The 25,938-nt window shown below is 35.9% G+C and overlaps 2 protein-coding genes across 2 annotated transcripts in view; one reads left to right on the forward strand and one right to left on the reverse strand.

The window, feature by feature from the left end:
- The window catches only part of LOC112456812 (5-hydroxytryptamine receptor 1E-like), a 90,592-nt gene extending 73,941 nt beyond the window's left edge, over positions 1 to 16,651 (reverse strand). Inside the window, exons 1-2 of the mRNA XM_025019567.1 lie at positions 16,616 to 16,651; positions 9,028 to 9,349 (exon numbers count right to left, since the gene is read on the reverse strand). Coding sequence (XP_024875335.1) covers positions 9,028 to 9,189 — 162 coding nt within the window. The 5' untranslated portion in view covers positions 9,190 to 9,349; positions 16,616 to 16,651. The remainder of the gene's footprint in view (positions 1 to 9,027; positions 9,350 to 16,615) is intronic.
- A 2,352-nt stretch (positions 16,652 to 19,003) lies between these two features.
- The window catches only part of LOC112456813, a 51,644-nt gene continuing 44,709 nt past the window's right edge, over positions 19,004 to 25,938 (forward strand). The window contains exon 1 of the mRNA XM_025019568.1: positions 19,004 to 19,067. Coding sequence (XP_024875336.1) covers positions 19,017 to 19,067 — 51 coding nt within the window. The 5' untranslated portion in view covers positions 19,004 to 19,016. The remainder of the gene's footprint in view (positions 19,068 to 25,938) is intronic.

Consider the following 25,938-nt stretch of genomic DNA (forward strand, 5'->3'; position numbering starts at 1 on the left):
TGTTCTAATTTCCAAAATAATATAAATGTTTTTATATTAGGAAAATATAATGAATTTGTTGTGTAACTTTTTAGTTTCACTAATTTTGCAAATGAATAGCGCAATGGTGTTTTTGATAAAACTGATTTTAAACAATTTGTACATGTTACACATATTTTATGAATTGATTGCAAAATATATCCTGCAATATTATATAAAAAATTTATTTCAAGAGATGACATGTTTAATACATTTGCATTTTCATTAAACGGTGGAATATTATTATTGTTATCTTCTATAATATTACTAGATTGAATCTTTTTTTTTCTTTTTTCATCTGATATGTATTCAAGAAATCCTGACAAATATTCCTTATTATCGTCATCATAATTACTACTACTTATACACTTCATATACATTGCAACGGAAATTAATTTTAAATCATTTTTAAACTGTAGCGGATGAGGTATGACATTTTTAGCTCTTAGTTGGGAGAAAAGATTTTCAATACAGTCCTGTGTAAACCGAGAAGTAAAAAAAATTTAAATTTTTTATTTGTGATAAGATATTTAGTTAAATCAATTATTGATTTAGTGGTAATTATTATGCCTCTTTGCACCGGTTTAAAATCACCTTTACCTATTTCTAATTGCTTAAAGATATTAATAACTTCATTTAAAAAATCAATAGTTTTATTATATATTTTTTCATCTTTTGTACCAAGTGTTAATTTACAACTTCTTGATGTTACAAGGGAAAACCATTTAGAAATAATTTTAACAAACCATGCAGTAGTGGAAAATTCTGGATTATATTCATCCGCTAACAATTCAAAAGAACTGCTTACGTCATGTGAAAATACATTTCTAGCTTTGTTCACCTTCATTTTATTAAAATTATTAGTGCATCTGATGTCATCTATTTGTAATCTGGGAGTTAATAAAAGTTCAGAATTTTCTTGAATACTTATCAATTCGTTAAAATGTCTTAATTCTACTTTATTTGTTGGTAATTTATATTTTAATACTATATCATTTGGTACAGTTATTACTGTGTTATTAATCAATGATTGCTTTAAGTTTTTGAAAATATGTAGTGGATCAGCAATGATATATAAAAAACGACTTGAATCAAACGGATGCAATTGCGTGCTGGTGGACACAATCGCAGAAATCCCTTTAGAGTTCCGTTCATTCTACTGATAACGAAAGCTGTTATTGCGTCGCAATAGTAATTTTACAGTGCACGTGCCGGCACGCGGTAGTTTCAGGTAGAGACCGTTTCAGGTTATGTGAGTTACGCCACCACACACGCCTGACACGCCACGACAGAGTGAGATAGTATATATATCGTTTTCTCTCTCGTGAGTTTTTGAGGAAAAATGTCGGACGTTGGCCAGACTCTTATTATAGGGTCTCTAAGACAAACCTGGTGCGCAAAATAGTCTGAATGTTCGCGGCAACGTCGACGTAAATATTTTCTCTCTCTTTCCATCAATCTCCGATACAATTATTGAGAGAGGTAAGGGAGGGAAAAGTATAAATCAGAGTGTCGCGAGACGGTTTGCAGAGTTGCGCGTCATTCCTCTCGATTGACGCATCGACGAAGGAGAGAGATAAAGAAATCTCGTCATGTCCATACCAACGTTCGTGGACCTGCAAGGATTCCTCGTCGGGATGGTCGTGAAAGAGGTGGCGGTGCTGAGAAAAGGCTGCGTTCTGACGCATCACATCTTTACCCCATGCCGTGGAATCTCCTCACAAAATCCGACAAATCGTGCGCTACCTGGTTGATTCGCAATCACCATGGATTACAATGGGAAGACGGAAACGTGCCGTACAGCATGGTGAAACGCCTGATTACGTCGGCCGTGCTTGGTGTGGAAGAAGAAGAAGACGATGAAGATGATGACGACGAGATGCCGACTCTCGTGTACGTCAAGGGATGCCAGAAACGAGAATGGCTGGTGGATCTGCTGGAGAATTATGCGCGAAAAAATTTAATCGTCGAGACTCTGAATGCGCATTACGAAGATATCAAATCTTTAAATAAACTAGATGACACCAATACTATGCGATGCGGAAAACATGAAAAGAATTGCGCGTTACAAAATGTAATAAAACTATTCAACTAGTGGTCGCGCGCGACGTCATAAAGATTTGTGATCTTTTTTAAAATAGTATATTGTCCAACTAGTGAAAAAAGTGGTCGATTCGGAATGAGTGTGAAGTTGCTCGCTCGCTCGTGCGACCATCACACTCATTTGGGCTCGACCACTCTTCCCACGAGTTGTTCATACTATTTTTTTTAACAAGAGCGTGAAACAGGCCGCTTTTCGCGCTTGTTTTACAATTTCATTTCTCCACTAGTTGAGAAATGGCTCCATGTTTCAACGCTTACGTCATCATTGCTAAATGGATCGTTTTGCTCACTCAAAACAAGTGCGAAAAGCGGCCCATTTCACGCTCGCGTTAGGAAAAATAAATTATATATAATTTTTTATAATGTTTTATTTCTTACTCCCCCTCCTCTCCCCCATCATCACCGTTAGAGTAGGCTTTACTTCTCTATCTCCTAATAAAAAATTCACTGCGCAGTTCTATAAACATTAATTCCTCCTCTCTCTTTCCCCCACCACATCATTACTTTTAGAATTGTCGAGTATACTCGATTAATTTCATATGATCAGTCTTGTCGCGATCGCTTGTACTGTCGGTCAACTTCTCAGAGCCTAGAGGGCGAAAATGTTCTCCTTTGAAGGATGCAGCAGCAGCAGCAGCAACAACGATGCAAAATGCGCGAATGCCGTGAATCATTACGTGCCGAATCATGACGTTGAAACTGAAACGTATGAGGCCATATGTGATAGGTAAGTTGCTTTTAAGATAAAATAACATATAGAACCCAGTTTTTATATTTTTGTAAATTGTATTACTTATGAAAATAAAAAACTAATTTCATTTTTTTATCCAGTATTTCGGGGGACCGTCGCGCGGTTCGTATACTCAGCAGACAATACGCGCTGACAGCTACGGGATACAAATTCCTTGAAATTGGCATCAACGTGGGCCCACCGAGCTATGTGGAGATCGTCGTTGGAGATCATCGAGGAAAGGAACTGCTGTTGTCTCTCGAAACATGGAAAGCACTCTACGAGCAACGGCGAAATATTCATAATTTCTTTTGCAATGACTACAAAGATGTCCATAGTTTTATAAACGTTAGATCGCTTACGGTGAAAGTTCGTACGGTTAAAAACGTCAAACTCATACGTTTAGGATCTGCAAACGTACGCTTGATGATGACCGAATCGATGTTGCATCGTATGTTCGATCTCGATCGGTGCATCGATGCAAGATTCGATCGTTTGGTCAGAATACTTGCGGCATGCGATGCAAAGTTTGCGCAGTTCTCCGATATCGCGTCCACCGTGAAGGATCCCAGGGAAGCGTCGAATGTAATATACGCTAGCGATGCGTTTAATACGAATCAGCTCATCGATTGTGAGCTCGCAGCTTTAATTTTTTTAGTACGTGAGGTATATTATGTAAAAAAAGAGTTAAATAAACATGCTTTTTTTTACACCTAAATGAACGATGTAATTTCTTTGCGTGCATGTCCTTTCCTATACCTAACTTTCATCATCGCTTCGTTGCGGTCGATCATCGTCGATCCGTCATTTCTTCGATTGTTTTTCACGTACTGCGTCTTAAAAAATAGCGCGAAATTGTTTAGTCTACGCGATAACCATCCCCCTTTTTCTGGAAAAATGTTGTTTACGACGAACATGTTCCGACAAGTTCGATGCGTTATTGGGTCGATCATCGTCCCGTCATTTTTCTTTCTTTGTCTTCTTACGTACTGCGTAGATAGATTGTTTAGCGAATTTGTTTAGTCTACGCAATAATCGCCCCCTTTTTCTAGAAAAATGTTGTTTACGACGAACATGTCCCGACAGGTTCGATGCGTTAGCGTTATTAAACACGCTCCTACTTAGTGCGCTATCGAGTTAGTCTTACTATTATGCACCGCCTAGCGGCGTCGTTGCGAACGTACCCCGCGACCGGTGCGATGCGCACCCCACGCGCGGACCCGCGGCGCGCGGCGAACACGAACGCGAACGCGAACGCGGACTCCCCGCGTGGGCCCGCGGCGCGGGTGAGTCATCCCGGTGAGTCATACCGGACATGAGTCATCCCGGTGAGTCATCCCGGTGAGTCATACACGTGGTATGCCAAGGTCACTTTTCCTTTCCTCCACGGCGTAATCCGATATCCTTGAAATTCGATACCCCGCCCCCTCTTCTCCCCCTCCCCTCCCCTCACCCCTTAGTAATCCAATATTTTTGTGTAACCCGATACCCCGCCCCCTCCCCTCCCCTTCACTCCCCCTTTTGCGTAATCCGATACCCCCCTCCCTCACCCCCTCTCGGAGCCCCCGGGATGGAATCGGCCTATATCACCTTCTCTAATGTAAACTGATATGTATTTTAAATAGCTGAGAAAGCTAATAAAGATTAATCCATCAAAAAAATCTCTCTCTCTCTCTCTCTCTCTCTCTGTCTCTGTCTCTGCAAGAAATGTGCTGAATCATATATAAAACTGTTGAATAAAAGATATACATATGTTTATATATATTGTGACGTGACAAGTCGCGTCTCCTTCCCGGACGGGCTCGGCCGAGGGAAATTCGGGGATGCCTCCTCGTTAGAGCGAGAGGAGGGCGGTCGCGTATTAGTAATTGGTCTAATTAGTTGTTAAGTTTTTAAGGGATTGCCAGTGGTGACCGGAGTCAACCTGTAACGGCCGGGAGCCGCAACGAGAATTAAGGACACGGCCAGGGGACATGGCTGGAAGTCGGATCGCCCGGACCTCCCTGCAAGTGCATGAGCGTCGCCGGCCGGAATTCACCCCGCACTCGGTCGTAACAGCGGCAGTATAACGATCTGGAAGACCCCGAGTCACCCCCGAGCAAAATGCCAGTCAGACCAGGGTACCGAGGAGCGGCCCAGGGAAAGGCGCAGCCCTGGGGCCGTCACCCCGAGGGGATGCCGGCGGACGGGGCCGAGGCCCGGCCAGCCTGACCCCGAACGCCGACTCGATCATTGCGGCCCGGACAGCCGGTTGAGTCGAAAAGCCCGCGCCGAATCGGAGGTAGTTGCAGCGGCGCCGCCGGAAAGGGAGGCGCGCGAGAAGCTGAGGCGCCGACGAGAGCGCCCTGGAATTGGAGTGGCGCCCCCGGAAGGAGCGGCGCACGGGCGGCCTAGGCGCAGGAAGCGCTAGGATCGGCAATCCGGTCGAGCGACACGCTACAGCGCAGGCGCGGGGAACCGGCGCGATCCCGGCAGGCTATCGTTTCCGACACTGTCGTGCCGGCTAAAGTACAGGACGCATCTCCCGGATCCCGAGCTGCCCAGACTGCCGAAGGGACGACGACACATTGTAAGGTCACCACTCTGGCGTCCCCGCGTTAAGAAAAAGAGGGTTCGCTCGAGGCATCGGCCCATGGCACACATCGGTTACCTGAGCGCCGCAGGATTACCTGTGGACAGCGAGGTCAGAGCGTGCGTTACCTTGCGCTCGCATTAAAGTAGAGTCGGGTGGAAATCGTGCCAGGGCCTTGCCGAGAGTGAGCTCTCTAGTGCGTAGAGACCAATTGTGCCCTCCCCGCGAGCACCGCCACGGCCGACAGTCGCGTGGCGTTGAGATATGTGAATCGGATTAATCGGGTCGAATTGTGTAGCGTCTCGTTGAATTAATGTAAGTAATCGTATCGCGTTATTCGTAATCGTGTCGCGTTTCATTGTGATAGAGCTTATGTTCGTAATCGCGTCGCGTCTTGGCCATAATATTTATGTTCGTAATCGTGTCGCGTCTTGGCCCTATTATTGAGAGTGATGCCTTGCGTGGCGATAACGGGAGCGAGTTGTGCGGGTAACGGCGAGCCGCGAGTGGTCATGTGAAGGGCACTCGTCCTCGTATTTGAGTAACGTATCCGGGCCCTCGAGGACGGCGAATATTGTGTTTGGCGGGACGGAAAGATCGGCGGGATCGGCGCGGGGCCGCGGAATCTCCGTGCTTGCGAGAGAATTCGGGATTCGCATGGCAAGCCGTGGGATCGTCCGCGATACGAGTCCTTATTTCGTGTTCGGGGGCAATCGCCGGCCAGCGTGGTCGACTCGGCGAGATCGCCCATAATTTTTGCGTCGTGCGGAATCGAGGTGGCCCGGGTGCGCGTTGAAGGAGCAACCGAAGGTGCGGCGAGTCGGTTCGTCGGCCTCGTGGCGTAAGTTCGTTTTGAGTTTGAAGCAAGGTACCGCGATACCTGAATCGTAATTATGTTAAGCTTTCGTGTGTTCGCCTGCGTTTATCTGTTGCGTTGATCCAATCTACAGTGTGAAAGATTCGACATTACCGCGTGCACTTATTGCGTTGCGGCATTCGTGCGTCAGCCCATCCGACATTTTTGCGGTAATACGAGAGACTCAGACCGATTATACCCATTGATATTATCTGACTAAATATATCCTCTGTTATTATTATTTATTCTCTTGTGTGTGATTGATTGTGTGACGCCTCTCTCCGAATTCCCTGAAAGAACCCTACGCCCTAAAGTATTGCCGGGAATATCGCGTTAGATATTATAGTGTACGGTGGTGCGATCCGTCGCATCTGGCGCCCAATCTTTGGTGTCGGAATTAGTTACGCGTGCTGCCAATCCACGATAGCCCTCCACCGGATTGCGAGACCGGGGGAAAAAGCGTCGCAATATATATATATATTTGTTTTAATAAGAAAGATATATATTATATATACAGAGTGTGGAAAAACTTTGGTACGTTACTTTAAGAGTCAATAGAGGACACAAATACAAGCATTTTGAACATAGGAACCATATGGGATCCCCGGCACTTAAGCCCCTTGCACAATGCTAGGCAACAGGCAGTAGGAACAGGGAATAGAAATCAGAAATCATGTATAAATGCAGAATAAACAGTGACACAGGCAATAGACACAGAGTTTCCGTCACGTTGGAAATTCTGTGCCTATTGCCTGTTGCCAACCAATCATAGCATTCGAATTTTTTAGGTTGCAATTAACGATTTTTTGGTTATTTCCTGTTTCTATTGCCTGTTGCCTGGCATTGTGCAAGGGGCTTTAGTTTCAGCGGATTTAGGTGAAGCGCCACAGTGAAACTTCAAACGCGTGTATAGCGCCAAAACTAAGTGCTGGGGACCCGTGGTTCCTATGTCTAAAATGCTTGTATTTGCGTCCACTATTGACCCCTGAAGTTGGCTGTTTATTACTTATTTTTAAGAATAGTAATCTCATTTTGAATTTCCGCTGAATCAATGTAAAAAATATGTTTTTTTCTAAATATCGTGTTTTTTTCGAAAACAAGTAATTATTTTGACCTCTTTGATAGAAATACGTAATAGATGATAGAAATTTGATAGAAATAGAAATTAATATTCAGTATAGTTTTAGTGTGAATTTATAACGCGCTCTTCTTCTAGTTACGTTATTTTTATTCGCTTTCTTCTAGCCAGTCATTCAGAAAAGAATTTTATTCTAGAACGTATTAAGCTGGGGCCAGCCTATGCGCGATTCGTGGTTTGTGATTCGCGGCTCGCTATTCGTATAAGATTCGTGAATAGTGTGTATAGGCAGATTCGTCGAATTCGCATCAATTGTTTACCATTCGCGCCGATTTGCCAGCGAAACGCTCTTTCGATTCGTGGTTCGTGATTAGCGGTTCGCTATTTGTATAAAATTCGTGTATAGTGTGTATAGGCAGATTCGTCGAATTTGCATTCGCTGTTCACCATTCGCGCCGTTTCGCCAGCGGAGCGGTTTGTTGGCGAGATCAAAGAGCGCGAATCGCCACAAATGATCAATTCGTGTTGATTCGTGCGGTGTTCACACTGTGCATGTCTATTCGTATGTACATATCTTCGTGGTTCACGGTGAAAAGTCGATATAGACTCGATTTACTCGATAATCGATTAAGTCGATTAGGATTTAGATTAGTTCATTAGTTGCAAGGATGGAAGCCGAATGGACAGAATGTCGCGTTTTTGCGCTTATAGAAAAGCAATATTCGTGCTTGTGAGATCCCAAAGACAAGGATTACAAAAGTAGAAATAGAAAATTTGATGGACGATATTAGTTGTGGCGAAATTCTAAATAAATAGCTCAAACTTCGGAACCTATCGCCTGACGCCAAGAATCTCAATGTTACTGCTAGTCTTTCTCTTTGGTTGATACAGGTTTTCTTAAATGAGTGCTTTGTTTAGCAATTCGGGTCCTATCAAATTGAGAAGAAATTAATCCTCTGCCGACATTCTACAAAAATTCTCGAATTTCCCACTCCTCTTTACATCATTGAGCAATACAGTTCCACTATGTCTAGAATAAAAAATATTAATGAAGTAATTTGGTCTTACCGTGATTGAGAAATTTCTTATTTCAAAACTTGCAATACTGATTTTATTAACTAACCTATTGAATAGTGGTTTGATCCACCATCTCCGCTTTCTTCTTTTCATTTTCTTCTTTGCAATTAAAATATATATTGCACTCGCAATTTCAACGTCACTATCATCGCTATCGCTCATGATCGAATCTTATTACGTAAAAATGTACTCTAGATAATAAAAGTAAATGTTCTTTCCTCGGTGTCTTCTTTTATTTGCATACAATGACTGCCGAATCATAAACGAATCGAAATCGCGAATAACAAATGATAAACCATGAATGCGAACGACACGAATCTATACGAATGGCGAACCGCGACATTGGCGAACGATACGAATCTATACGAATCTTCGGCGCCAGACTATGCGCGATTCGTGATTCGTACGAATCTTTACGAATGGCGAACCCCGAATCACGAACCACGAATTGCGCATAGTCTGGCCCCAGCTTTAAATATTATCATTTATTCACTCACTCATTCACTCTTGAGGACTGTGTTCGTGTTAAAAATATACTTTATTTATACCTTAGCTACACAATTACGCTGGTAACTTCGCCACGCATCACTTACCTCTATTGCATTGTAGGGCGAATAATCGCCGGGAAAGTTTATAAAGAAGGAAAGGAATGTGGCAGCTGGCTGAACATCATTGATAATCGACGTAAAGTTTGGCATCTCCGCGCTGACTAGATCTTGCTCCTCTATAGAAATGATAGTATCTTGCGTTGCCATTTCCGATGTCTATGTTATGTTTCTTGTATCTTTTTAATTACGATGTCGGGCTTTGCAAGCATACATAGCAATAGGAGATTGCCTTGCTTTGATTCCGGATGGAGAGATTCGGTAGCGTAGAGTTCCACTTTATCACAGTCCTTGTCAACTTTTGCTTCTCCTGCAAAATCACGATGACTGTAAACCTTGCCACTTTTACCATTAAAAATAAATTTGGATATATGCCATAATTAAATGCTAATTTATTATTAATTTATTGTTTAAATTCCGAATTTGTGCACATCTATTTGCAAGAAAATAACATTAAAGGTGGCGGTGCTGACTTCACATTATGCTAACACCCCCACATATGAAAAACGTGTGGGTGATGAAACTAATGGATGACGCGACAGATACCTAGTATTGTTATGGGCGAATTCAAAGATCCGAAAAAACATAAATGATCTCGTGATTTGTGCAAAAAATTATATATTATGTTTTTGACGATACTTAGAAATTCTCTACCTCACATTTCCATTTAAAACAAAAAATTTAAACAGAATAAGAAATTATTTAGTATTTTCCGGAGATTTTCCGGATTTCTGAATTTGTAGCAAATAAGTACTAATGCATATTATAGCATTTCGGCTAGTAAACTTTCCTAGTTTTATTTTTTGTTACTCTTTTTCTGCCGTTGGGTTTTTAATTCAGATGATTATCTTTAGAAAAACGATTGAATGTAACGATATGAATAGGGAAAACTCGAAAGCGTACAGCGGTATTCATGCAAGGAGTCATTATCGTACTCTACGGAATAGGAAGCGCAGCAAAAGTCCGGACTGTAATTTTGCAGCGGCGACGTAAATTGCTGACTTAAAACGGTTTCAGAATGAAGTTTCGCAGCAACTTCTTCGTTTTATCTCATGGATGAAAGAGAACACGTGTATTATCGGTAAAACGATAATCGCTATCCAATGATAAACAAAAGTATCACGCGAATGTCTCGTCACCTGCACTAATAGGTATATATTGATTGGAATCAAATATTTAATGGTGACTACTTAGGCTGCGTTTATCGTAAACTATAGATTTTCAGTATAATATATTGACAGTGAATATCGAAACGCAGCCTTTATAGAAGTAGTTTCAAAAATCCTCAGACAATGTTGTTGCGTGAAATTTTGAATGTGTTATTGTAACAAAATAGTATGTACAAGAGAATTGCGAAGATCATTAGTGTTTCTTTGTCGTCAATCTAATTATTTTGCTGGTTTAGTGGCTAGATTAGTTGGATCTTGGCACTAATGGTTACAGAATTATACTATGAGATATCGCTTTTTACGAAAGAGCTAGGATTCTAGTCAACCGGATATCGATCCGGTCGAACATTAACATTTTGCACGCAAAATAATTTTAATCGTTGTAATAAACGCGAAATATAAATTTGAAAAAAAATACAATTTTTTAAATGTTAAGTACGCGATTGGTGCAAATATGAATTTTGTTAAATGTTTTTGAAAAACAAATATTTATTATTTAATTATAGTGACGCTGCGTTAATCTTTTCATGTTTGATTTTTGTTAGAAGAAATGCACACCCAGCTTCATTTTTTGAATAAATAATAAATAAAAAAAGTTATTTTATTTTATTTAACTTAATTAAATAAAATAATTTAAACATATTCAAAAAAATAAATTAATTTAATTTTTTAAAATTGTTAAAATTGCAAAATTTAAAAATGAGATTAAGTTATAAAAATTCAAAATAGCGGATCTAATATGACGAATAAAAAGATAAAATATTTTTAAATTCTATGGGATTGTATATTATAATGCCTTAAAACAAAATAATTAACAAACGCAATAATTAAAATAAAAAATCTAAAATAGAGTAGATCAATATAGAAAACGCAAGAAATAAAATATCTTTAAATTCTAATAAATATGTATTATATTAAAAAATTTTCAGGGTTGTAAAATATAAGTGTAACTTTTAAAACAAAATAAAAATATAACAAAATTGTATAATAATATAAAAACTGTTATTAGGAATGATAAGATCCAAAAGTTTTTAGCTAATTTATACCGCGTTTATTCGCAAATACTATAACTTCAAGAGCATCGCTATATGTATGTATAACATCTCAATTATTAAAATACGAGAGAAAAGAGAGAAAAGAGAGAATGGGAGGAAGAGAGGGTGAGGAAGTGGAAGTGGAAAAGAGGTAGAAGGGGAGAGAGAGAGGGAGCGATAAAGTATAAATATCAATAGAAATTTGTGACAATACTGCCACTACATCCAACTTCACTGTACCCGGCGTTCTTCACGATACAAATGAAGCCGCCGCAATGGCGATAAACAAGTCATGACTTCACTCGCCCTGTTTACGCGATCAGCGATAAGCCGAAGTGCTCTCTCGACACGTGAAAGATGTTCAAGAGCAGTACTATGCTTTGGCTCGATATGCTGTTAGTCAGTCTAACTCGAGCTTTGGAAGAGAGAATCAAACATTGACGAATAAAAGAATTTCAAACCTCACGCATGTGCTTTCTCATCGAGAGAGATTCATATATTTTTTATGTTCTAAAAATTTCCAAAAATTTATATTATCAGAGTTGTATTTGAATATTCACCACGCAAGATGATGCTGTGCATATCAAACATTTTATTGTTAATCTAAAAATTTGGATCGTATAATAATTTTTTATGTTTTATTAGAAATTTTATTATAATATTATTTGGTTAAAGTTTAAGCATTTTTCTTTAAAAACTCTTATTAAACTAATGATTAAATAATTACCAAAAACATTTTTAAACGTGTTAAGACACAGGAATATATATATATGTATATATATATATATTTATATATATATATATATATATATATATATATATATATATATATATACGCACATATACAATAATATATGTTATACTGCAAAAGGATTAAAGCATTAAATTATTTTCTTGTGTCTGAGACTTGCAAAGAGATAAAAAATAAAATAATAAAATTAAGATCTAGTAAATTATAAACTGCAATTATAATGTTTAAAATTAAAAATATGAGAGAAAATAGCGAAGCTATGCTTTAGATTGCATGGTAAAAAATATTTTGAAATATATAGATGGAAAATGCACGCAAAGATGCATTAGATGTCACTTCACGAAGTACAAGAAACTTCTATTACGCTACGTATTTTAGCAATTACGTCCTCCAGTTATAACGGCGAGATCTATGAAAATGTAATTCGCTAAATTGTAAAAAGATGTAATTTGTTCGCGCGAATTAAATTGTATCTTAGAATGCGAAAATATCTTACTATTTAAAAAAAAATGAAGATTGTTATAATTTACTACATTTTAAAATCTTTTACATCAAAATGACATTGCGGTTTTGTTATATAGCATCTGATGACGATTAAATTAGAACGGAAATTAATTAGCAGCAATAATTAGAGTGGCTTTAGCTTTAGCACTTCAGTGACAATGCGTTTAAGATAAACTATATAATGGATAATGATAAACTGGATGATGATAAAGTTTTGTAATTAGCAAAATTTATTGCCAAGTTCATGTTTGATTAAATTCAACAAGTAAATCAAATTTTCTACGAAATAAACTCTGTTATATCTTAACTTTATTGTAATATTTATTGTAGTATTCTTTGAGAATAATTCTCTGAATAACCTCAAATCCTTCTTTCCGATATCGCGTAAAACCATTGTCGTTCATTTATCGGAAAAGTGCGTCCAATTTCTTTCTGATATCCGAAGTAATCAGGTCAAGCGAGAGATCACGTCACATAATTTTGAGAGGTGAAAATGAAATCCTAATCGACTATTTTAATCTCTTGTGGATTAAAAAACTGTACGTTCATTTTATTTGAAATCGAATAGGGAATAGTCACGATAACCTTTACCCACATGTATTTCTGCTAACTTGTAGAATATTCTTCCAGTATATAATTTTTTATTTGTTCTTTTAATAGGTGAATTAAAACAAGATGAAAGAATATTCGAGCTTGAAATAGAAAGAAAGTTATTATCTGCCTGTACCTATATAATTTTTTCATTAGCAGTATAACGACAAATAAACACGGACAGAATAGAGAACAGAATTACCGAAATTTTGTGCGGATTAATGGAAATTGAAATAACCGTTCATCCGGTTAGATACAAATCAACATAATAATAACTTTTGTAATAATTATACTATGAATTATACATGTACATCTCGAAAAGACTATTAACAATATTAACATATATCTCGTATAAAGTATAAAACATTAGCAACAAAGTATAAAAATTGTGAAAAGACGTAAAACTGTAGCATTTTTAAAGAAATTTTAGTTTTTAAAGAAATTAGCATCAACAATAAATTAAAACAAAATTTTGTAAACAAAATGTAAATTAATAATTCTAAGTCGCTGATAAATCCGTAGAATAAACGTCAAATGTGTAAAGACATTGAATAAATAAGAAATAAGATAACTCATGCGAATAACTTTCTTTCCATTTCAAGCTTAAACTCGAATATTTTTTTATCTTGTTTTAATTTGCCTACTAAAAGAACAAATCAAAACGCTCGTTTTAATGACATGTCTGGCATAAAAAAAGAGAAAAAAGAAATTAAAGAAAATTCAATTTTACGCCAACTTTTCTTTATTACCTTGCGTATCTACTAAGAGCAATATCCCTTGTAGTAGTAGTGGCGAGAGATTATACGAGCTGTTTAATAAATAGAAACTATATGAAAAATTTCAAATATTCAGAGACGCGATATGCGATTCATCTCATCCGAATCCGGTGATACAACGGAATTAATTTGTTTTGCATACTTTCGCGTTCTCCACGTAGTTTCCATCTGCTACAGACTATGAATAATCGTAGTCTGCTATGAATAATCATCGCTCGTGTTCATTCGTTTCGCTGCACCGTAGTCCACTTGTCTCAATGTTTCAGAATAATTTTCTCGTTCACATTTTTATGAAAGTGTTGCAAAATGCAACTTTTGTAATCGCCGAAGGACTTTTCTTTGTAATCCTCTACGAGTTTCATTGCGAAAGCGGAGAACGTGTTGATTCACCGCATGATACATATTATACAAAACCAAAACACAGATACGTCTACCATTTTCGCGATTATAATAGAATACTCACTTATATATTGTAATATATTTTATAACAAATTGGAAAGTTAGAAAAATAGATAGATCGAAATAAGAAGAGCAAGAGGATGGGAAAGCTAAAAATAAGCACGAAAGAGGAAAACCAAAAAGGAAGAAGTGGACTTTTAGTCGAGTCCGAGTCATCATCCTTGAAAAGCACAAGAACTAATCTGATTTAGAAATTATTCGGCATATTATTAAACGGAAATCACTTATGAGTCAATCATATACGGCTTGAGGAAGGAGCGAGAGAAATCGATCGTTACGATATCCAATTACTGATGAAGACGTAGGGGAGACCGGAGCTCGTTGGCACACTTTTCACAATTTCGGCATTTTAGTTTTTAAACAACTAATTATCATGATTAAACGGTACTAATATGATAAAAAGAACCTTTCTTTACATTTTTATGCCAAGAACGCTCCTAATATACTGTATATGGGGCATTTTACGCCAATTCGCAAGGGGTCAAACTTCGACCTTTTTATTTTTGATGGCCGCTCGTTTTTTAACAGGTCTTTACGAGTATTAGACCCCTGTTAAATCGTTTCTATAATAAATGTAGCGTTTCCGAAATAGAGCCTGCGCAAAATGAGGACTGCAAAATTTTCAATGAATTTTTTCGCCTATTAGACAACGTCTAAGAAAAAAATTCATTGAAAATTTTGCAGTCCTCATTTTGCGCAGGCTCTATTTCGGAAACGCTACATTTATTATAGAAACGATTTAACAGGGGTTTAATACTCGTAAAGACCTGTTAAAAAACGAGCGGCCATCAAAAATAAAAAGGTCGAAGTTTGACTCCTTGCGAATTGGCATGGAATGCCCCATATATTTCTTTGTAATAAGTGAAATACAGACATGCTGCATTGTAGCCAACTTGCCCTGATAGTAGGGTAAGTTGGCTATGCGACAAAAGTCCACGTTAAATTAATGAAAACGTAATAAAAATACAAAACGGATAACAGATATGTACTTCTTGATAAAGATTGTATCTTTTAAAGTTATTTTGTAATGATCGAATAGCAAAATGCTGTTGCAGAAAAACAATTGTAAACTATTTTAGATGTATTAGGTTGGCCAATAAGTCCGTGCGGTTTTTTACTTATAAATGTTTGATAATTATTTTTATAGAAGGTAATAACTTTAATCAATTATGTTTTGGCCGTTGTTATCTACTATCTTTTGCCATCTTTCGGGCAGCTTTATAATTCCTCGTTCAAAGAACTTCCTGTCTTTCTCGGCAAAAAACTGTTCCAAGTGTTGTTTGACATGCAGCTTCCTCAGAAACGAGGTGCTTTCCATTCAAAGAATTTTGAAGGGAGCGGAACAGATGATAATCTGATGATGCAATGTCTGGAGAATACGGAGGATGTGGTAAGACATCCCAGCCTAGCGCCAATAATTTTTGCCAGGTTAGTAGAGATGTGTCCGGCCTAGCGTTGTTATGGTGAAAGACGACACCTTTACGATTTACCAATTCTGGACGTTTCTCGTGGATTGCTGCATTTAATTTATCCAGCTAATTACAGTAAACATCTGAATTGATCGTTCTGTTCTTCGGAAGTAGCTCGTAATACACAACACCTTTCCAATCCCACCAAATTGAGAGCATAATCTTGCTCGGGTGAAGTCCTGCCTTCGAAGCGATTTGTGACGGTTTGCTGCGCTGCCCCCACGACCTTTTGCGCGTGATGTTATTGTAGAAGATCCATTTTTCATCGCCAGTTACCATACACTTCAGAAATGAATCGCTTTTCTCACGTTATCCGAGTGAATCGCTGATGAAAATGCGTTGGATTAAATGAGCTTCTTTCAGTTCAGTGTGGAACCCAAACATCGAGACGGCTAACGTATCCAAGTTGATGCAGATAATTTTCCACGCTCGATTTCGATATTAGGAGAACGACTGCAATCTTCCGCGTCATGTAATGGATTGGAGTCGATCATCGCCTTCAAATTGTCGCTACCGATTTCATTTGGTCGGCCTGAGCGTGGTTTGTCTTTGACGGAAAAATCTCCGCAACGAAATCTCGCAACCACTTTTGGCATACGCGTTCTTTTACGGCATCCTCACCATATACTGCACAAATCTTTTTACAGGTTTAAGCCGCGTTTTTGCCTTGTTTAAAATAAAAAAGCATAATATGCCGAAAATGCTCGTTCTGGTTATCTATTTTCAGATAACGCAAAACACGCAAGATACTCAAGCAATATTTACGTATATTTTTTAAATACACGTTTAAATGTCATCGATCAATGACGGTTTCAAAACTTACCGACTGAAGATAAAGCTTAGCAGAGCGCCTTGACGCCATCTATCGAGAAAAACCGCACGGATTTATTGGCCAACCAATATAGCTTTCTTCAATATAAAAATATTAATATAAATGTATATCTAGCTTCTGTCAGCATTGTAGGTAAAAAATCACATATTCACACAGATCTCACGTGCGCGGCAACAACAAGTCAAGCTAAGCGTGCCTTCATATGAGCCATACTCCATCCCTACATAGGTTTGATTTCAGTCATTTTATTACAATAAATTACTGTTGTTTTTCAACATAACATGTTGTATAAGAACAGAAACTTTTCTTTTCTTTTCTAAACTAATAATACGTCTCTTTGATTTTCTTCTCAAGCTGAAGAATATTAATACGATGTTTTGAAACGCTCGAACATTTACTTGCCACCTCTTGAATCAGAGTTTTCTTTTTTTTTTTTTATTGTAATACTTAATTGTTTGATTTAAATAAAACTTTGGGAAAACTACCTATGTTATAAAAGAGATTTTTTGTGATAACTGTTCCATTGTTTCTTTCGCTATAAATACATAAACGGAACGCATTGCGCCTTGTGCCAACTTGCCCCTTGTGCCAACGAGCCCCGATCTTCTCTATTACAACCGGTCGATCGAGAGCTTTACGAATTTTGGTTCACGATTAATTATAAAACAGGCTCGGCAACATCGTTCGAGTAAGTGTAAGTTAATCCTCTCTCACTCTCTAAATTATAGATTTTGTTATCTACGTTTAAGATATTATTTGTATGAATTTACAACTTGTGTCTTGACTCTGATTTTGTAAAATTCTTATAATTGAGATTAGCGTAACTAATAATCTTGACAAATAGATTTCAATGTAAAGTCTATTAACGAATAGATCTGTGAATTGTATAATATACATTTTTTTTATATGAAACTCATTACAATTTAATAAAATAATTTTGTTTATACATATAAAGAAAAATCAGAAAGTAAAGTGAATTTATTTATTTGTCACGTACAATACACGTTAGCAAAATATATACAACATCATTTTTCATTATATAATCGCCAAACTTTGCAACACATTTCGTGTAACAGTTCACAAATCTTCTGATTCCGTTTGCAAAGAACGTTTTTTAGCTAGTCCTGAAGTCACGTATGCTCCGCTTTCTCTCACTCTTCTTCACACTCTTAATCTGTTCATCCATATGTAGACATTTTTCTATCCCATACAGTTTTCACCGTACTGCGCTACCATTCTTCTGTAGATTTCTGATGTTTTCCCCTTTTGACCACAAAAAATCGGATTACAGTTCACTAACGTTGCAATCTGACAATGGGGTGGCCATGCCATTCAACCAATTATAAGCGAAAGTTACCACGCAACTAAAGTGATACTGTACTGTAACTATAATTCAATCATGTAGTTCTTATAACTAGTGCTAGTTTTGTTTATGGCGCTCCTATGTTGGGCAAATTTATTTTAACAGAATAATGAATTTTCTTCGCTAGTATATAGAATAACAATTAAGTAATTTTAAATCGACTGACTGGCAATATATAACGTCTTTTCGATGTGACCATTGAAAAAACTATGAGCCAACTCGCTTTGTCGGATTCACACAGCACTTTTTCGGATCAATCGTCAAGAAATTATTAATTTCGACCAACGCTTTTGGTCGGGTGATGTAATTTCTGAAAAAGTGCTGTGTGAATCCGACAAAGCGAGTTAGCTCATAGTTTTTTCAATGGTCACATCGAAAAGACGTTATATATCGCCAGTCAGTCGATTTAAAATTACTTAATTGTTATTCTATATACTGGCGAAGAAAATCCATTATTCTGTTATTATTCACCGTTGACTGAAGAATTGGTGCTCCATCCTATAATTGTTATTGCGATAAATATTACCACAGCCCCAGTGGTCGAATTGGCACGACACTCGCACGATATACGGGAGGTTCCAGGTTCGAACCCTGGCTGGGGTAATATTTTTTCGCAATAAAATAAAATTATTTAATTCAGAAATTACATTACCCGACCAAAAGCGTTGGTCGAAATTAATAATTTCTTGACGATTGATCCGAAAAAGTGCTGTGTGAATCCGACAAAGCGAATTGGCTCATAGTTTTTTCAATGGTCACATCGAAAAGACGTTATATATTGCCAGTCAGTTGATTTAAAATTACTTAATTGTTATTCAAATTTATTTTACTTTCTGATTTTTTCTTATAATAAGAAATTTAAAGAAAAAACTCGGAGTTGGACAAATTAAATTACAAGAATTACAAGTATACAAGAATATATTCGGTTCTGCTCGTTTTTCCACCAGAGCGCCGTTTGCTATCCGCGGATCACGTTTGACAACTCATTTCGACTTTGACTGTCTTACTGTTCGGACGTTGTGCCTCGATATGGCTGGTGACGTTTTGATTTCACCGTTTGTTTTGGAACGCATAAGAATTGTAAGCTTTTAACTGATTTTTACAGTGTTAATTAATTTTATTGTTTTTGACCAGCGCGATATTGTGACGATTTTGTATAGTTTTTCTATTGTTAAATGTATTATTTTCTCTTTTGTTTAGTTTTGCGTTTGTCTTGACGTTGTCAGGACACCACGTCAACGATGCAATTAAATTTGTCATGCGGATCGGTGTAACTTAAATTAAAGCACTTGATAAGGACCGGAATTCGGTCAAAACGTCGTGCAATCTTGTTTCTATTGGCCAGTTGGGTCAAAAATAAAACGACTTATTTTGAATTATTTGCTGGCGACGGAAATTGTTTTGTTTAAATTACAAGAAAATGCAAGAAAAAATATAGTAATAACTAATATTACGTTTTCTGAAGTAAGATATTATTTTATCTGTTTTAATGAATAAACATCCTGTATGATAATGCTAAATCTTATCAACAAACAAAAACCATGCAAATGATCGATTAAATCAAATTAAAGCGGCGATACATTTGTTATTGATGCGAATTCGCGCATCGCATATCGCACAATTAATGGATCGATTTATAACGTTATCCCGTCTGTTTCCGCTATCAATTTTCATTTAACTTCGTCATGCTTTCGATTAAACATCATGAAAGGGAAAAGTCGCCTTATAAAAGCATTTATGCGCTCGTTATTCTTTGTCCTTTTTGTGCAATAATATGCATTAACGTTTGCGTGCATGCATTTTCAATAACTGATTTATTGTTTTATATGTTTTTATTATTTATTGCAATTTTGCTTCCTCAAAGAAGAAACTTTGTGATGGTAAAAAAAATTTTTTCGAGATTTTAAAGGAAATAGATTTAGATTGTTCTAAAATGTCGAGAAATCATATTAGTAGAAAATGTCTGGAAGTATCTGTGTGTGTGTGTGTGTGTCTGTGTGTGTGTGTGTACGGATTTTTTGTACACGCATCTACTTCTACAATTTTTTAGATACCGGGTTGAAGTTTTGCACACAAATAGAGTATCATAGAAAATATGTTCTCCTCCAATTTTATTAAAATCCGTCGACCGGTATGGATTTTCATTTTTCAGAAAAGCGTGTTTTACGCTATAGCTTTTTCAATATTTAAGATATCGATCTATTTCTAATTTTATTATACTTTTCAGTTTTTTCTACCCTTATTTTATATATAATTTTTTAAAATTTAATTTAGCAGTTCTTGAGTTATAGAAATTTCAATAAACTTGGCTGTTTTTTTTTTAACAGAAATTGGTAAATAAACAAAACAATTTCCGTCGCCAGCAAATAATTCAAAATAAGTCGTAAGAAATTGGTAACTCCTTTATTATTAACAATTTTTATTAATTCTATTATATTCTCCAGTTTTTTCTACCCCTATTTCATATATAATTTGTTAAGATTAGTTCTGGATTTGGTTGATTAGTTACCAATTTCTGTAAAAAAAAAAAAAAAAAAAAACAGCAAAGTTTACTGAAATTTCTATAACTCAAGAACTGATTAAATAAATTTTAAAGAATTATATATAAAATAATATAAAAAAAATTGAAAAATATAATAGAATTAATAAAAATTGTTAATAATAAAGAGGTTACCGATTTCTGTTTAAAAAAATCTACGTGATTGCTTTAATTTCCGCAAATTTTGAGATATCAAGCCAAATACAACACCAATCTATCTTTAATGATACTCTATTCATAAAAAAGTGTGCAAGTATATAGAAACTTGCATATTGCTTCCTCATAGTTTCTAAGTGTGCAAGTAGAAATTTGCACATTGCTTCCTCATAGTTTTTAAATGTGCAAGTAGAAACTTGTACATTGCTTCCTCATAGTTTTTAAGTGTGCAAGTGGAAACTTGTACATTGCTTTCTACTTGCACACTTAAAAACTATGAGAAAGCAATGTGCAAATTTTTACTTGCATACTTTTTTATATACTTACGTAGATTATATTATATGTAGCAATATAGTTGATCGATATACAAAGCACATCATTAACATTTTATAGTGAAATTTTAATAGCATATATTTAGAAGAATAGCTATTGTTAAAAATATTTCAAACTATGCAAAAATATTGATATCATACTTAGGTTTTATTGTTCAGACAATATTAACAAGTTGATTTTAACCGTTACATACAAATTTAATTTTTCCTTAAATAAAAATTGTGAAAAATTATAATTATTAAATTAAATATTATACCTCACAATTTAAAAACTAAAAATTTTATTTTGTTTTGTACATCTTAATTTTATTTTTTTGATAGTACATCTTTTATTTATATTTAAACCTAAATCATTTATATTTTACATCAATTTTTGTTTTCAAACACATTCTTTTGCTAAGTGTATTTTATTAAAAATGATCGACTGATCTTTCAAAAGAAACTTTATCAAAAATCATTCTAAAAAGTACTTTTCCTTGTAATAAAATATATTACAGAGTAATCAATCGAGTCTCGGAAAATATAAATTAAAATTATGGTGATTACATCGTTACGACATCGTGTTAGACACATAATGTTTTTGTATTTAATTTATACGCACATTAGCACATATACACATATACATATATATTAACATTACATATAATATAGATACAATAGAGCATTAATTTTTTTTTGTGTATAAATATTTTGACTTACAGATATTCTTTCCTTTTTTCTATTTTGATTTCCACGTTTTTTAAATTTTTTATCAAAATGTTTCATTGGCAATAAATAATCGACCTTGAATAATTGGTATAACTAATCAATAAGCAAATTTCTTTCAACTATTTCAAGCTCACAGTGTCAATAAAATAAAAACGAAAAATGGACCAACCTCTATGATTGGACTGATTTTTTTCCCTTTAGTGAATTCAGATAGTAAAAAATAGCTTATTATATATTACATTTTCTACGTATTTTGTCAGTTTTATAATTTTTTGAATTTTTTAGTGGAGGATCTTTCCTAGTGAGAAGGAAGCTGAGTTATATGGATCAGAAATATAGCTGACTAAAAATAAGAACCGATTGTTTAATTGTTCTTCGAGATATTCACAATTGAAACTTTAAACGCGCGTTTTTCTTGAAATAGTGTTCTTAAAATCGATGGTCGCGATATCTCCAAAATTATTTAATTGATTTGCTAGCATGTTTTCACTTCCTAATCTTGTCTTCTATGTAGGATTTTTCAAAGTAATTTTTTTTAACAAAAATAGTTCTAAATTTTACACAGAAGTTGAACTTTTTTTACTTCAAACAATTGTCATTTTCTTATAAATGCATAAATCAAGAAATTTTTACGTGGGGGACATTTAAGCTTATTTTTTAAAAATCACCTTTTTATTATGACTAACAATAAATTTGACACAGAGCTCTATCGCATTATACACCTCTCTACCGCGGAACGCGCTTTATTGATACTCACAATTAACGCAATTGATTTATGTTACTTCGCGCTATTTAACTTATCTACTTTAGTATCTACTTTATAGTATATTAGTACACATTAATGGCTGATTAAATATAAAAATAAAATTTACATAAAAGCAATATTTATTTAAAATTTTATTGACTGATTGTTACAATGCATTTCATTGAGAAAGCAAATGTGATACGTATCGATGACACGTGATAAAACATGCTATCATGTGACCATTACAAATGAAATTAATGTACCAACTAGGACGGCTATAGTCGGTGTCAGTACCGACAGGTCATTACATGAATGATAACTATAGCCGGAGTTAGTATTCACAGGTCGAATGGATAAATATATAGTCGGCGTTAAGAGTGACAGGGAAATATTTTTGCTTCCATAATATCCTGTGGAATGTTACGATGATCGGCGCAAAATACGTTTTGATAAGCATAGTCCGCGCCGACAGCTGTCGCAGCCATTATTTATAATAAAATTGTATAAAAGAATTTTTTAAATACATTATTGTAAGTACATTATATTTGATAAAGAAAACCTTTTTTTATTTTATTTATTACCTTTTTTTCATTAAAACATTCCTGAAAAAAAAACAGCTATTTTTAACTCATTCAAACTACTATCTCCTTCTTACTTAAAGATGTATGTCGCTATAGCTGTATGTAGCAAAATTTTGTTTTCTTGATTAAACAGTGTAGAGCTAATCTCAGAAATTATTCATAAACAACATGGTATCATTGGGATCGAAAAAGCGTAAAAATCGCAATTTTGTCCCATTTTTGTACTTGATATTGTTTAAATAAATCATTAAAAATTTGAAAAAAAATATAACCAGAAAATCTTAAAAAACCGTAATTGTAATTTTCGATGTCATAGAAGTGTACCATATAAATTTCATTCATTTTTATCTTACATGAGCAGAGATACATATTATGATATTTACATGGAAAGTATATCTATATATATACAATTTTTGTAACTTTTAAAGCAAATATCTCAGAAACGGGTCGGACAATCAATCGCAAATTTAACACAGGTTTTTGGGATATATAAGTGCACAATCTCTGTAAATTTCAGCTTTATCCTGTTATTTTGACATTAACGACATACATCTTTAAGTGAAACTTGCATACTATTGTGATATAAGATACTGTTTTCTCAAGATTCACACATAATTGGACTAAGGACTTCACCAAACAGTAAACAAATTCAGTTTACACGTGTAATTTTATTTATCTTAAAAATTACACGTGTAAACAGTGTGGAAGAGTGGCGCGGGTGTAGAAAGTATAGCGCTATCGGCGCACCAGTTGTTCGTTAATTGTGGTCAATCATTCGGAATTTCGGAATAACGTGCATTGCATCGAAGACATTGGTATACGTGAATTGCATGCGAAAAATGTGATAGCGTCTGTTGAAAAGGATGAATTGACTACAAATAGCTACAATATTTAATTATTCGCCAATTTAATTATTCGCATTCCTGTGCTCGGAGGATTCGATCGAACTCACGCTATTTGATATCTCTCTCTCTCTCTTATATCTCATCCGGAAAGAGAGAGAGAGAGAGAAATTTTCCTCGAAATTTTTGTGAATAATAGATTATTTCAAATCCTTCGATCGCGGAATCTAATTTTTTATCTAAACTCTTTTATCAAATTCATTATCAACGATTTTGCATTTTTATGATATTTTTTGTACATTTCAATAACACATATGTCAATCACGATCTCAACCTGTGGCAATTTTCGTCATTGAATTTCTCATTTCGTGTTTACCGATGTTCTTCCGATATTTACGGAAGTCGGGTATACTATTTGCAAAGTCATCTGGATGCGAAAGATTACTAACATTGTAATTGAAATGTTGCGTTTACTTTCCGATTTTGTTAACAATTTCCTCCTTGTATAGAGACGGATGCAAATTTTCCAGATAGCACACGAATATCCGAAAAATATCCTACAAATTCTTTAAGAATATTAAGAATACCTATCCATAAAATATCCGTTTTATGTACTTTAAACATATAACAGATTTTTATGGCATATCCGTTTATGAAATTGGTGAACATGGTTCCCTGACAGTAGATATTCAATGGACGTCGAATGAACATAAATGAACAATGACAGATATATATTCAGACTCCGTATAGACGTGAAATGAACGTGATGAAAGGGATTACACCCGAAATTGTACATACATAAAAGAATGAAAACGGAATACAATATCAAGAGACACGGCAGTGTCTCGCGCCAAGTACGCGCGGAGCGAGACGCACCGTGACTCATTTACGCTAACGCACGAGTTGCGAGTACCCGAGATTTTGAGATCTCAATAACGAGTGAACGGATCAAATTCTAAGTAGGCTTGATCGATAGCTTGGGGTCGATTTAGGGGGGGGGGTACATGTTTTTATTTTTCCCTTACATGCCCTGCGAGCGGAGATATTGCGACGCAAAGTCCAAATGTGAAAATTTTATATTAAGATACGTAAGATACGTCGACCGCTCTCATCTCAATATAACATATATATATCAGAGATATGTAACTTTCACTATTTTGACACTGGCGGTGCTAGTATCGCCAGTTTCAATATCACGCGCGCATTATTAGGGCTCAGACACAATGAGAAAAATAAGGAATAAGATAAAAGAATAAGGAATAAGGGAATGTCGCATCTCACTTCAGTACACGTACATTAAAGTGAGATGCAACATGCCTTATTCCTTATTCCTTTATCTTATTCCTTATTTTTTTCGTTGTGTCTGATCTCTTATCGATTGATCTAGTAGGTAAATTAGGTCGATAGACTTATCGGTCAGGATAATACCTAAATTAGGTATTATCAATCCAGCGAGTAAATCCATTCGAGTCGATATATCAATATATGTATGTATACGTGTGCGTGCGTACTGCGCTCAGTGCAGTCAGTGCGTTCAGCGCGCTGTCAGTCAGTTTTATTATAACCTAGGAATAGTGACGATCGTGACCGTCGCCGCGTGATAGATAGTGAAATATATGAGTGTATGAAGTTAGCCCTCCTTTTTTGAAATTTTTATTTTTGGAAGTTGTTTCAGGTTGTTCTGAATTTGTACTACATTGTCCCAAAATGATATTCCTTAATCCCAAACAATTTTTCAATAAAAAAAACCGATTTTTCCTAACGCGAGCGTGAAATGGGCCGCTTTTCGCGTTTGTTTTGAGTGAGCAAAACGATCCATTTCGCAATGATGACGTAAGCGTTGAAACATGGAGCTATTTCTCAACTAGTGGAAAAATGAAATTGTAAAACAAGCGCGAAAAGCGGCCTGTTTCACGCTCTTGTTAGGAAAAATAGTATAAACAACTCGTGGGAAGAGTGGTCGAGCCCAAATGAGTGTGATGGTCAACTTCACACTCATTCAGAATCGACCACTTTTTCCACTAGTTGTACAATATACTATTTTTGGC

Source organism: Temnothorax curvispinosus, unplaced genomic scaffold (assembly GCF_003070985.1).
Source record: "Temnothorax curvispinosus isolate PA1 unplaced genomic scaffold, ASM307098v1 QBEX01007214.1, whole genome shotgun sequence".
NCBI classification, from domain to species: domain Eukaryota; kingdom Metazoa; phylum Arthropoda; class Insecta; order Hymenoptera; family Formicidae; genus Temnothorax; species Temnothorax curvispinosus.